The sequence below is a fragment of the Perissodus microlepis genome, chromosome 7, assembly GCF_051167445.1.
Source record: "Perissodus microlepis isolate ML-2025 ecotype Zambia chromosome 7, ASM5116744v1, whole genome shotgun sequence".
In the NCBI taxonomy this organism is placed as follows: Eukaryota; Metazoa; Chordata; class Actinopteri; order Cichliformes; family Cichlidae; genus Perissodus; species Perissodus microlepis.
In genome coordinates this window covers 10,216,654-10,230,474 of record NC_140467.1, presented here as the reverse complement: position 1 = coordinate 10,230,474, position 13,821 = coordinate 10,216,654, and the positions used below count along the sequence as shown (strand labels likewise).

General features: G+C 35.3%; 1 protein-coding gene across 3 annotated transcripts in view; it reads left to right on the top strand.

The window, feature by feature from the left end:
* ptprq (protein tyrosine phosphatase receptor type Q) overlaps window positions 1–13,821 on the top strand; it is a 48,015-nt gene that overhangs the window by 32,157 nt on the left and 2,037 nt on the right. For 2 of the 3 annotated variants that reach the window (XM_084933320.1, XM_084933322.1), the window contains 12 exons: window positions 82–152; window positions 339–444; window positions 595–723; window positions 4,056–4,100; window positions 4,766–4,792; window positions 4,980–5,061; window positions 6,247–6,337; window positions 6,487–6,563; window positions 6,650–6,784; window positions 6,938–7,063; window positions 12,746–12,891; window positions 13,127–13,262. In XM_084933320.1, coding sequence (XP_084789446.1) covers window positions 82–152; window positions 339–444; window positions 595–723; window positions 4,056–4,100; window positions 4,766–4,792; window positions 4,980–5,061; window positions 6,247–6,337; window positions 6,487–6,563; window positions 6,650–6,784; window positions 6,938–7,063; window positions 12,746–12,891; window positions 13,127–13,262 — 1,171 coding nt within the window. The remainder of the gene's footprint in view (window positions 1–81; window positions 153–338; window positions 445–594; window positions 724–4,055; window positions 4,101–4,765; window positions 4,793–4,979; window positions 5,062–6,246; window positions 6,338–6,486; window positions 6,564–6,649; window positions 6,785–6,937; window positions 7,064–12,745; window positions 12,892–13,126; window positions 13,263–13,821) is intronic. The other variant, XM_084933321.1, reaches the window with a different exon arrangement.

Genomic DNA, 13,821 nt, shown 5'->3' with positions numbered 1-13,821 from the left:
AAAAAAAAAAAAAAACTTTTTTTATGTTTATTGTTGGTAAAAGCTAATGCAAAGTCTTGTGTGTGGTCTTATATTTACCAGGTTTAAGTTCAGAGCCACTAACATCAACGGGGAATACACAGACTCTGAATACTCGGAGCATATCAAAACAGGTACTGCTGTACTAAGGAAAGGGGTAACCTGTGTGGCAAAGCCCTCTTCTTTTTTTGAATTAATGTTTATCATTCTGTGAATTCTTCTCTGTTAAGGAGTATGGGGAAATTTACTAATGCATCATTTTATTGTAAAATTAATTACCAATTCATGGGTTTTCTGTGACCATTTCTGTGACCCTCCAGCTCCAGGCGATGGGCTGTTGACCAGAGAAGAGCAGATAATTCTGGGCGTTCTGCTCTCCTTCTTCTTGGCTGTGTTACTCATCATCATCATCTGTGGCTCAGTCAAGTAAGATGGCGAAAGACACTCACTCATTTGCATATATTAATAGTCTTAATCGTGGCTAGTTGAGCATTACATCATTGGAAAACAAAACTTCACTTATTTTACACATGTATTTGTATCATTATTTACCTGTTTGATTTATTGACATGTCAGGATCCACCAGCGTAAAAAGGAAGGTGGGACGTATTCGCCCAGAGAGGCAGAGATCATAGAGACTAAGTGTAAGCTGGATCAGCTGATCGCCGTAGCAGATATGGAGCTAAAACAAGAAAAACTCAATCAGTAAGTTTGTGCTAGTTTTAATCTAAAAGCGTCACTTTGACGAATATAACATGCACATTTCAGGCAACTGAATTAGGGTGCGTACTACATGACTTCAGGCTTAATTTAGCCTCTCCAAACACGATCTTAAATCTCAGTCAACAAGACAAAAAATGCCTTTGCTGCAGCCAACTTGATGTGCGCTCCTGTCAGCACAAAATCTTCTAGTGTTGTAGAGTTTGTGCAGAAAATAGCAGCAGCACAGAGACACAATGCAGCACTAAAGTGGCTTTATAATTTATCTTCAGTTCTCTGCAGAACAGACAAGTCTTCCTGTCTCCTTTCTCCCACCATCCTCTCAGACAAATTTAGCATCTAGCTTTACTGGGTTTTTTTTTGTCTTTGGCACAAACAAGAGTGCAGACACTAAGTGGTGCAAGCTGCTCTTCCTTTACAAGCTGCAATTTTGAATCTGGTGAGAATCAAACTCAGGTTTAGTTGTTGTTTATGATTTATGAGTGCCACCGATGGTTCGAATATAGCAGTAAACTTGAGGAAAAATAATATGTACGCAGTATAAACACTGGTTTATAATCTGATTCATTAATCAGCAGCTAATAGGTAGAGCAGTTTGTCCACTAAGCAGAAATGTTACTGTATATACTATACTGCCAAATGCTTTGTAATAGTAAATCCTCTATATATATATATCTACACTGTTCCAAAAAATAGTAATGTCAAAGTATCTTACTGTATATTGTACAGTTTTGTACTGTCTTTCTAGAATATCATGAAATTTACATAAGTAGACTGTGATTTTACATGTCAAAGGTAAAATAACATAACATCACTGTAAATATAGTAAAACACAATTTACTTGTTTTTTAAATATATTTTTTGTACATATGCATATTTAGATTGTAAAAATACATTCAGGAATGTCTCATAATTTCACAAATATTTGTCTGTCATGTGAGAGAATGATCTGTTAAATTCAAATGTAATACAATGGAAAAATATATAAAATGATCGAAAATTAATGAGAATAATCAATAATTAAAGGAGTATTTGAATTATAATTTTGCTGAAAATTTCATGTCATCTAGGTCTGATTCAATAATTCAGAGGTAACAAGTGAGAATATAATTAATAGGAATAAAAACTAAAAAAAAAACCATATAAAACATTGCACGGCCACGCTGTGCTAATTATATATTTTAAAAAATAAATGTAGAGGTAGGACTTGCAATTAATATGAATCTCAAAGTATTCACAACATTCCTGAACAGAAATAGGCCTCTGCACCTGGGGTGAGGGTGTGGCCATGAAAACAATGTGACATGCCATTGGATGTTGGGACACATAATAACATGACGCTAAGCATCGGCCAATGAATGTGAACTAACAACCACAAGGTCGCGGGTATGGCTGCACTGTAGGAAAAAAATCCTAATATAAAAGTATTTTACTGTGCATTTTACAGTTTTGTTCTGTTCTTCTAGAATATCATTAAAGTTACGTAAATAGACTGTGATTTCACATTTCAAATGTAAATTAACGTTAAATCACTGTAATGTAATAAAACATAATTTTCATGATTATTAAATGTATCTGTCTGTACATATGCATATTTAGATTGTTAAAATACATTCACAAATGTATCATGATTTCACAAATATCTGTCCGTTATTTGAAAGATCGAACTGTTGAATTCAAATGTAATGCTATGGAAAAGTATATAACATGATTCCTATAAGCTTGTGTTACATCACATAAGTATTATTATCATTGCTATTTAGGGCGATCGTGGCTCAAGAGTTGGCAGTTCGCCTTGTAATCAGAAGGTTGCCAGTTCGAGCCCCGGCTCGGACACTCTCGGTATTGTGCCCGTGGTCAAGACTCTTCACCTACCGCCTACTGGTGATGGCCAGAGGGGCCGATGGTGCAATATGGCAGCCTCGCCTCTGTCAGTCTGTCCCAGGGCATGCAATCCATTATTATTTAAACCAACTGTTAACTGTATATTTCTGTACATTTACGTATTATGATTCATATTGCCACATTCATTGACCATGTTTATAGGTAATTTCATTGTTTCATCACATTAACATGTTCCTAATTTAATGTTTAAAATCACTTGAAAAGACAAGATCCCATGTAAAATTAGCGCAACAAACTGTATTGTCATTACTGGAAATAGCCGTATTTTTATGAGGAAGTTATTTTCTGTTATTTTACGGTACTATTTTGGCGCCCCAGCTGCCGGAATATTACCGTTTTTTTTAAGATGTTTTTTTTTACAGTGTGGCCATTAACGATGCATAAATAGATTTTGCCATTTAAACAACCTCTAAGTGAACCCCTTCCTTCCACAATATTTAAAGAATACTGTCAGCCACATACTGACAAAACACAACAGAAAACAAAAATAAAGAGGTCCATGTAGGTGAGTAAATGTGTCTGTCTTCAGGGAAAGTTGACCGTGTACGAGCATTAAAACACAGAACCTAATTACAAGAAGATAAATACAAGTTCTTCCCTGCAGAGGATAATTGCTACTTATCTCTTCTAATTAGGCAATTGATAAAGGATGCAGTTCCTGAGGACAGTTTGTCAACCACTCTTTTTAAGTTTCAAACAAGCAAAAAAATGTGAACCAAAATATCCATACGCAGTTCACATTGCGGTCATTAGGACAGATTCTTTTCCATGCTTTGTTGTAACCAGACTCTCTTCCCAAGTTAGGTGATGAAACGAGGTCTCTATACACACTACCTCTCTCACAAGAATATCCATCTTCTTCTTTTGGCTGCTCAATGCCTCCATGTCACTCTATCCATAGCATCCTCTCATCTGTCACTTCCACCCTCTGCATGTCCTCCATCACTACATCCACAAACCTCTTCTTCTTTTTTTCCTCTTGCCTGGCAGCTTAATTTTCAACATCATTTGCAGTTTACAACAATTTATATTTGGCAATATGGTCAGGCAGAGCATTAAAGGGAGGAGATAGACTGGAGATGGGTTGCAAAGGGAGCTGCAGGTGCAGCAGCAACAGGAGACAAGTTCAAGCAACTTAAAATATATTTTCCAGTTAGATGCATAGAAGGGTACCAGCTAAGTCCTTAGCTGATGTGCCCTTGCACTGAGGTCATCTATTTTCAGCTGATCTACATTAAATGAGGACTGTCCTTGACTCTGTGGTATGCCTGCACTAATGCTTTGCTGAGTTTCATATTAAAATAACACACATTCCGTTGTATTTAGCCAGATTTCTTCCGCACAACTTAAGCACCTGCATTTGCTCGCTTAGCCTTTTGTTTTCCTCTCACTGAGCACTTCTCTCCCACCAGGTATTCTTCATTCTTCTTTCGACGGAAAGAGATTTATGTGATCCAGTAAGTTGGGCTTTTAGCATGTGTGTGGCACATTTTGTTGCATATATCTGTTTGTAAGCTGTAGTCTGCTTTGCGTGCATGTGTGTCATCACAGTGTTACTCATTAAGCTTTCATTAATTAATCCATCTGTGCTGCTTAGTAAACCTTCAGTGGAGATCAAAAGTTGAACAAATCAGTGACATCAATGTATTACCTACAAACTGCTCCCTATTCTCCATCAATGTCAGGGAAGCTGGAGAGTTGCTGACAGACCTCTGCTTAAGACCATTTTAATTTGTTTGCCAACTTGTTATCTAAAAATTGCTCGGAAGGCTTAGCACTCTTGTAGGGTACTAATGTGTAAGCTTTATCGATGGCTGAGGATCTGCGTAGCTGCATGTCACAGCGCTGCAACAAGAAGGCTTCCTCGGGGGAATAGCTGCATTCAATTGATGCTACTGATGTTCACATATTCCTTTAGAACAAAACATCAAAGTCTGTGTCGATGTTTAACCAAAGCGATTAAAAAATGGTTAACCGCCCCTGCCTTCAACACATCGCCATGTTCTGTCTGAAGTGGGGATCAGTTCAGTTCTGTCGTGGACAGAAAATGCTGTCGTGTGGGCTGTGATTACTGAGTTAATTTGTTTATATTGGTTGATTTTTACTGTCTATTTTTATCCAGGCTGCTCAGCTACAGGAAATCACTCAAGTAAGTCGTCCTGTGTAAATATTTCAAATATGCACACAGTGCAGTATGAAAGAGTCTGCCCTGTACTGCTTAGTCTTGCTTGTATCCTTGAATGTGTTTAAAGAAAATCACATATAGGCGTAGAGTTACTGTGCATCCTCTTCTGCTTCTCACATTCAGTGCATTTCTCCCCCGCCCTCACCGACAGGCCTGTCAACAAGAAGTCTTTTCTGCAGCATGTAGAGGATCTATGTGCCAATGACAATTCCAAGTTCCAGGAGGAGTTTTCTGTACGTGTTTCTTTACAACCTTCCCCTGTGCATACCACACCAATAAATAAACTATAAATACAAAAACAGAGGTAAATTAGATAAAGTTAAATATATACATTCATATGCCATTAAATGTAGATTATTAACAGATTATTAAAAATTAATATAGAGAACATTTTATAAAGTTACCCCAATTTTGCCTTCAATTAAGTTGTCCTTATTAATCACAAGTCTTTTTGCATGTTTTTGTACATCTGTGCTTCTTCATGCAAATGTGTCATTCTGTAATTAGATCCAGATTTCACCTATTAGTTGATCAACACCAGCTACATGGTAAATGCCTAGGTTCTTCAGAAATGCTGCTGATACTTTAAATACTTTAAAAATACTGTTTTTTTTAATGATAGTTGGTCAATAATTCTGTTTACATCTTCACGTGAATACATAAAATTAGTATGTATGTGATATCTCTGGGTTACTGGGTTACAGGATTTGATGTATTTGTCGAGAAATACAAAGGCAAAGCAAAGCAACAAAATAACAAACTCAGGTTTTTATTCTAAGTTTGATCTCTCAGAGAATCATAATATTCAACCACTAGAACAATTTTTCTCTCTTTAGGAATGCAAATAAATAACTGTAATTTGTCACTCTAATCAAACTTGCTTTATTTTTATTCAGCTTTTCAGTGATAATAACAATAATTATATTTTAATTATATTTTAGCATTAAAATATAATTTTTTTTAAAAGAACTTGGGGATACTGGTTGTTTTAACCATACAGAAACATACAAAATGATTTTGATAGTAGATTTGTAAAGCAGTGTTAATACAGTAGATGAAAATCTTAAGATATACATGGAAAATGAATGAATACAGAAGAAAATGAAAAACTAGTGGTTTATATTACATTTAATACATTAGATAATTCACTAATGTTTGACCTTAGATGTTTCAGTAATGCATAATTTTAAAACTAAACCTGTTCTACCATTTACATACATATTAGATAATATTTTCTGAAGTCAAAAGGACTGTGAGTTTTATTTTTGAGTTTGCCAGCAGGAAATGGGTGAGTAGTCACCTGTTTTTACTTTTATCTTTCACTCACTCGTGGCTCTTGATTTTACTTTGGCAAAAATTGTAGCCTTGACCTTTGTGTGTTTCTGTGAATGCTGATGTGTTATATTTTGTCCATCCAGGAACTTCCAAAGCTGCTGCAGGACCTGGCCACTACAGACGCTGACCTGCCGTGGAACAAGTCCAAAAATCGTTTCCCAAACATCAAACCTTGTATGTTGCCAGGCTGAAATTAGTTTTTCAAGGCCGTTGCGCCTACAACGTACCAGAGATGTTCCTATCTCGCATTGCTGTTTGCTTCACTGTGGTCGCATTTCATATATTTAAATTCAACTGTATTATTATCCCTGTACTGTTTTTAGATAATAACAACCGAGTGAAACTGCTGTCTGAACCTGGCACTGCAGGCTCAGACTACATCAATGCCAGCTTTGTCTCAGTGAGTACCAGTTAGTCACGATTCTGTCAGATAGACATCCACATACATAAGGGTAGATGTAAGCCTCCTTTTTTCTGTGTCTGTAGGGTTATTTGTGTCCCAATGAGTTCATAGCCACCCAGGGCCCTCTGCCGGGCACTGTGGCTGATTTTTGGAGGATGATCTGGGAAACGGGAACCCGCACTATCGCCATGCTCACTCAGTGTTATGAGAAAGGCAGAGTGCGTATGAGAGATTTGTCACTGTTAGAAAAAAAACCTCACTGCTGTTAGCATTCAGAGTACAAGCCAGTATTTGGGCTTCATTCCCTGGATGCTTATGTCTGCTCTAAAGAGCTGATGTATGTGTGTGTGGGTGTGTGTGTGACATTTCAGATTCGATGTCACAAGTACTGGCCTGAAGACAACAAGCCGATGTCAGTGTTTAGTGACATTCTCATCTCAAAGGTGTCAGAGGAAGTCTTTCCTGACTGGACTATCAGAACTCTGAAAGTAGAAAAGGTATGGCGCTAATAACCTCCGTCAAGTGAGCATTCACCGGCTACCACGCACACATGCACACTTACAGTGCACACATGACTTGAAATATATGTGTGCATGCAATTAGTTCATGTCAATGATACAGTATTGTTTGGTCTATTTGTGCACCTGGAAAGTGGAGATACCTAAAAAAATTGCATGTTTTTTACGAGTCACCTGCAATGCTCAGGTTCTGCTCTACTATATCAGTGTTATTTTAATTCTTTGATAAGTGGTTGCTAGGCAACATGGTGCCATTTTATTATTATTATTTTATGAGGATTAATTGGCTTTTTTTGTTTAGTTTAGTTCTTTTATTTTTTACAATTAAAAAAGAAAAAGCAACTTCTCTTTTCGTCAAAAATAACTAATAAGATTTAAAAGAATAAACAAAAATAAAAACCATCTGCTAATATGCCCCCACTTCTCCAGCTCCTCTAATGAATGAACCTTTGAAAAGGTTTGCTTTAAAAAAAAACTTTTCAAAGAATATAGTTTGGTTTATTAAAACAGGCTGAACAATTTACACTTCTGGCAAACTAAAGTACAGGTTTACTGGATTATTGATGAGCGAATAACATGGAAAAACTTGATGAAGAACAAAAAGGCATTAAACTGATTAAGTATGAATGAATTGAAATTTTATTTCAGTCAACAACAACAACAACAGATTATAATTTTACATAAAAGCCTATTCCGAAAAAGGAATAGGCTGAAGCCTTATGGCTTATACTTATCCTATCCCTTACCCCCATAGAAATAATCAAATCCTTAACCAAGAAAATAAATAGCATTGATAAATAAGTTGTATAACAGTTTGAAAACAAATCAATGATAAATCAAGAAATTAAATCAACACAAAAAAATTTTAACAAACCAAATTTCTATAACCTTGTATAATACTAATTTTTAAAATCTTCCTGAAGAATGACAAAGAAAAACACATCTTCAGTTCATCATTAAGTCCATTCCATAATTTCACTCCCAAAACTGACACACATCTATACTTAACATTGGTTCTCACTTTAGGCATTTCAAACTTATAAGACCCCCTTAAATCATATTTTCCATCTCTTAGTTGAAACATACTTAAAATACAAATTGGAACATTCTTTTTCATCACACGATATATCATTTCTAAAGTTTTAGAATATATAATGTCCATGAATTTTAACATAGATGATCCTACAAAAAACTGGTTGGTGGACTCCCTATATCCAACTTTATTTATTATTCTAATAGCTCTTTTTTGCAATTTAAATATTGAATCCAAATATGTTTTGTATGTGTTCCCCCAAATTTCTGCACAGTAGGTCATATAAGGCAAACAAAGGGAAGTATACAATAAATAAAGGCAGTTCTTATTCAAAAAATCTCTTGTTTTATAAAGAATAGAAATAGACTTGGATAATTTTCGTTTCACATGTTCTATGTGGGGCTTCCAACAAAGTTTATCATCAATAATTACTCCTAAAAATTTTGTCTCATGTACTCTTTCAATTTCAACATTATTTAAATTCAATTTTACTTTAATATTACTTTTACTACCTCCAAATAACATAAATTTTGTTTTACTTTCATTCAGTGATAGTTTATTAAATACAAACCATCTATTTAACTTCATGAGTTCAGTTTCCACTGTTTTCAGTAATTTCTTTATGTCTTTTCCAGAGCAAAATAAGTTTGTATCATCAGCAAACATCACATATTTTAAAGTATCACTGGCTGTACAAATATCATTTATATAAAGTAAAAATAACTTAGGTCCCAAAACAGATCCTTGCGGAACTCCACAAGTTACTTTTCTAAGTTTAGATTTCATGTTATTAATACTCACATATTGGAACCTATTATTCAAGTAACTATTTAGCCAAAATTGTACAACACCTCTTAAACCATACCTTTCACACTTCCGTAAAAGTAAGGAATGATCTATCGTATCAAAGGCTTTACGTAAATCAATGAACACACCTATTCCAAACTGTTTTTCATCCACAGCCGTTGCAATATTTTCAATAAATTCCATCACAGCTAGAGATGTTGAGCGATTTCTTCTGAACCCATACTGATGATCATTCAATAAATCATATTTATCAATAAAAGAATCTAGTTTGTTTGCAAATAGTTTTTCAAGAATCTTTGAAAACTGAGGCAGTAAAGATACCGGTCTATAGTTTGACACAATCTGTTTATCACCAGTTTTATATAGTGGGATCACTTTGGCAATTTTCATTTTATCTGGAAAAATTCCAGTTTGAAATGATTTGTTACAAATATATGTTAACGGCTGAAGGACACTATGAAGAACTTCTTTAATTAGTGACATGTCAAGGTCGTCACAATCCATGGATTTTTTACTCTTGAATTTACTCACCACTTCTACAATGTCACTCTCACAGACTCCACCAAGAAACATTGAGTTACATTTACAAGAAGTAGAATCTACTTCATCATTTCCTCCTGGTACAGAAATCTCTTTTGCCAAGTTGGGACCTACATTAACAAAGTAATCATTAAATTCATTAACTATGCTCTCAGTATTCTCAATCACTACATTACCTCTTGTTACAATACGTGTTGGAGAACATATATTATGTTGATTTTTTATTATCCTATTTAATACACTCCAGGTAGCCTTAATATTACTTTTATGTTTTTGAAGCAGCTGTTCATAATATCTTTTCTTTTCATATCGCATAATAGATGTTAATTTATTTCGATATTTCTTATATTTGTCTTCATTTTCCTTTGTTCTATGTGTCAGAAAAATCCTGTATAACCTATTTTTCTTTTTACAGGCTCTTTCCAGACCTTGTGTAAACCATGGTTTTTTCTTTTTATAATTTTTAGAAAACTTTTTAATTGGACAATGGCTGTCATAGATTGACAAAAATATATCCAAAAACGCATTGTATGCATCATTAGTGTCTTCCACATAAACTTTTTGCCAGTCATAATTTTCTAAGTCTGTTTTAAAAGCCGCAATTTGTTCTGGTGTTTTTATTCTACCACTGTAATCCATTTGCTTTTCCTCTTGAAAATGAAGTTGATTGTTCATTTCAAACACTGAAAAGACAGGCAAGTGATCACTTACATCTGTGACTAACAGTCCACTATGTATCTTGCCGTTTATCTTATTGACAAAAATATTGTCGATCAAAGTGGCACTATCCATCATTATTCTGCTCGGCTTTAGAATCAACGGATGGAATCCAAAACTAAACATTGTATCAATAAATTCTGAAATCTTATTATGGTCGTTTGCCTTCAATAGATCGATGTTAAAATCACCACAAAAAAAAGTCACCTTCTCCTTGTGTTTTTCCAATATTACAGAAATTTCTTTAGTAAACTGATCTATACAGGATGCAGGTGTACGATAAATGCAGCTAACTAATATGTTTTTCGATCTTTCAACCTGAATTTCAATGGTTAAACATTCCATCAAGTTATCAATCACAGCAGTCATATTGTTAACAACTTTACATTTAAGATGTGAAAAAACAAACATAGCAACACCTCCTCCTCTTCTATTTTTCCTATTTTGCCAAAACATTTCATAGCCCTCTAGTCCATCTTGCAATTCTTTGTCGTCATTCAACCATGTTTCTGAAATTGCTACCACTGCAAACTTATTTTGGAATTGATCAAGATACGCTTTGATTTTAGAAAAATTACTGTAAAGACTCCGACTGTTAAAGTGGATTAATGAAAAACCTTTTATCTTGGGATCCAACTCTTCCCCATTATAATATTCACATGTCATATCAACATTCTGATAGAGGTGGATATCTGGATCAATACTATTGTCCAACTCATAAAATTTATAATCATGAGATCCAAAATATTCCATTTTTTGCCTTTTTTTGTTCACACATTCACATGCATAGTTATTTTTCTCACACTTATCAGATATTGTTCATATCACAGTCAGCAACACAATTCTTTTCTACATTGAACTCTATTTCTTTTGTTTAAATCTCTCAAGATCTGCAATGTCTCTGACAACAATTACTTTAGCTTGTTCTGGTGTCCCATTAAGTCTTATGAATACCTTACAGTTCCTGGTCCAGGTATCTTGGATGTGCCTTTCCTTCTTCAATAGTCTTGCCTGTCGTGCAATTTCAGCATTTCTCTTGGTGAGATGCTCATTCACATATACGCCGGTTCCCTTTAACTTCTTTCCCATCTTTAACAGTTCAACTTTATATTTCCTGTTCACAAATCGTAGTATGATAGTTGGCATCTTGGTATGTTTTTGTGGAATAGTATGACATGCAGCTATGTTTTTGCTATCCAAAAGAATGTCTTTGTCTTTGAAAAACTGAATAACTTGCTGCTCAAGCAAATCCTTTTCAGTTCTTGGTGCATCTTCCCCCTCCTTGTCACCTGCTGTACTCCGTGCATAGGTGTAGTGATTTGTCTTCAGTCCAGAAATAATCACATCTTCCATTCCTGTATACTGCTCCAAATCTTCAACTCTTTTTTCCAGCTCTTCAATCTTCTTGTCTTTTTCCTTAATCACAATCTTCAGTTGTCTTACTTCTTCAATTAAGTCCAGTAGTCCTGCTTGCTGTTTCACCACCTTACTCAATTCCTCTGACATGAAGTTAAGAGACTTCTTAACTTCTTCAATATCTTCTGTTAGCCTCTTAGTTGTCATGTTTCTTGATCACCAATTTAAATTCTTAGAAGACAAAATGAATTCCAGGCTCCAGGTAATCCAATAAGCCAGGTGTTACTTGTAGAGCACATGTGATGAAAAAAAGGGACCCTAAACTTCAAAATTTGTGGAAATACTCACACAAAATGAAGCAGAACTTCTTTGTGAAGATAGAAGTCTTAACCAATCTTTTGGATGTTAAGTATGGATGAAACAGCATCATCCGCTGACTGCAAAGACAACATTTTTGCTTTATTAAGGGGTGCAGGTGGAAAAAGTGATTCAGTGATGTGCATAAGGTAGCCATCAGAAGACACTGTTGAATGTAAAGTAATGTTGGGACTCTAGGCTGTCCGGCTACCCTTTTCAAGCTGAACTGGTGTTTATGTCGAGCTTTTCCAGTTTTATAGGAATTTTGGAGCAGGAAATAATTTTACCTACAGCCAATAAGGAGAGCTCTAAGTTCAGACTTGTCTTTTGAGACTCTTGGTGTCAAAAGCACTGGTTTATTAGTAGAACCTGTAATATGAATTTTAAAAGTAATGGTGGCACTGCCCAATTTTGGGGTAATAAATTATCACAATTATCAGAATTTTATGTTATATAAGAAAATATATTTAAAAAAAAATCTTGTAAACTCTATGTAATAAAGCTGAATGATAGGGGAGGCTTTACATCTTTTTAGAACTACATGTGTTTCATAGGAAACCAGAGTGTAGGCCTCTCTAACCATCTTGTTTTGGTAGTAAGATGTGCAGGCATATTGAGGATGCTCACACAACCTTTTAGTTTGGAATTACATTTCTGATTACATTAAGAAAGTTTTGTTTTGACATTTCTCCATCAGTAGTTTGATGGCTTGAGAGAGCTGACATCCTTTTAATTAAATTTGTTTATTGTTAGAATAATAATAAATGTTATCTCTGTTATCACTGAAAAAAATCTGCCATAAAAACAGAGTTTATACTTGACTTCCTGTTATGTGTGTTCCTGTCCTGCAGCATGGGCACTACATTTTGGTCCGCCACTTCAATTATACATCGTGGCCTGAACACGGCGTTCCAGAGTCTTGCAGTACGCTCATTAAGTTTGTCAAAGCTGTCCGAATGCACAGGCAGGACAATAGCACTATTGTTGTCCACTGCAGGTACGCTATCAGCTTCATGTAAGGGAGACTAACATTGCATGAACTATAGCAAAATATTTAATTTTTGGTCATTAAAATTGAGTCTCATATCAACAGATTATCAATAAATGCTTCACTGTCAGTAATTTCATATCCTCTTTTGTATTACACCTACAAATAAGACCTAAATCCTTTTGTGTGGTATAACAGTGCAGCTGAAAGTATAATGGCATTTGCTCTCTTGTATTTTCTTTAGCGCTGGCGTAGGAAGAACAGGTGTGTTTATTGCTTTGGATCATCTTATTCAGCATGTCAGAGATCATGACTTTGTCGATATTTATGGGCTGGTGGCTGAACTGCGCAGCGAGAGGATGTGTATGGTACAGAATCTGGTAAGTTTACCATAAGTGCAGCAGTATGTTATCCTTTTGCATGTGAGCTTCATGGTAAATAGAATAAATATGAATTTTTATTTATTTATTTATCCCAAGTTCTTCCAATAAACTTAAGAATCATCAAAGACTGACAAATGGAAATGTATCTGCCCTACTTTTTACTTTGTATCCTGCTGTGATGTCATCCCCATCAGAAGATATTCGGAAAATTTTAGTATTGACAAAGGGAATGATCTGGCGGTGGATTAAAAGCAAGCGCTGAGCAGGATTCCCTCTTTTGAAACAGCTTGAACCTTTCCTATATTTACCCTAGTGTTTACTTGTGGACTGCTGATTTGTCTGTCAGTGCCTGTATAGACTCGCTGCCTGCTGTGGTTACTGTGCTTCTTCTGTGTAATTGTTTTCTTGTTGCTAGACTTTCTCCATGTCTTTGTGTCCATTATCTGGCTGTGGGATTTGAGCCTGTAGTGTCTGCAGCTACGAGAGCTGTGCTTGCTGGAGGCATGATTCTTTGAGAGTTCAGTTTTCAGTGTGCCAGGCTAGCTATTAGTACAAT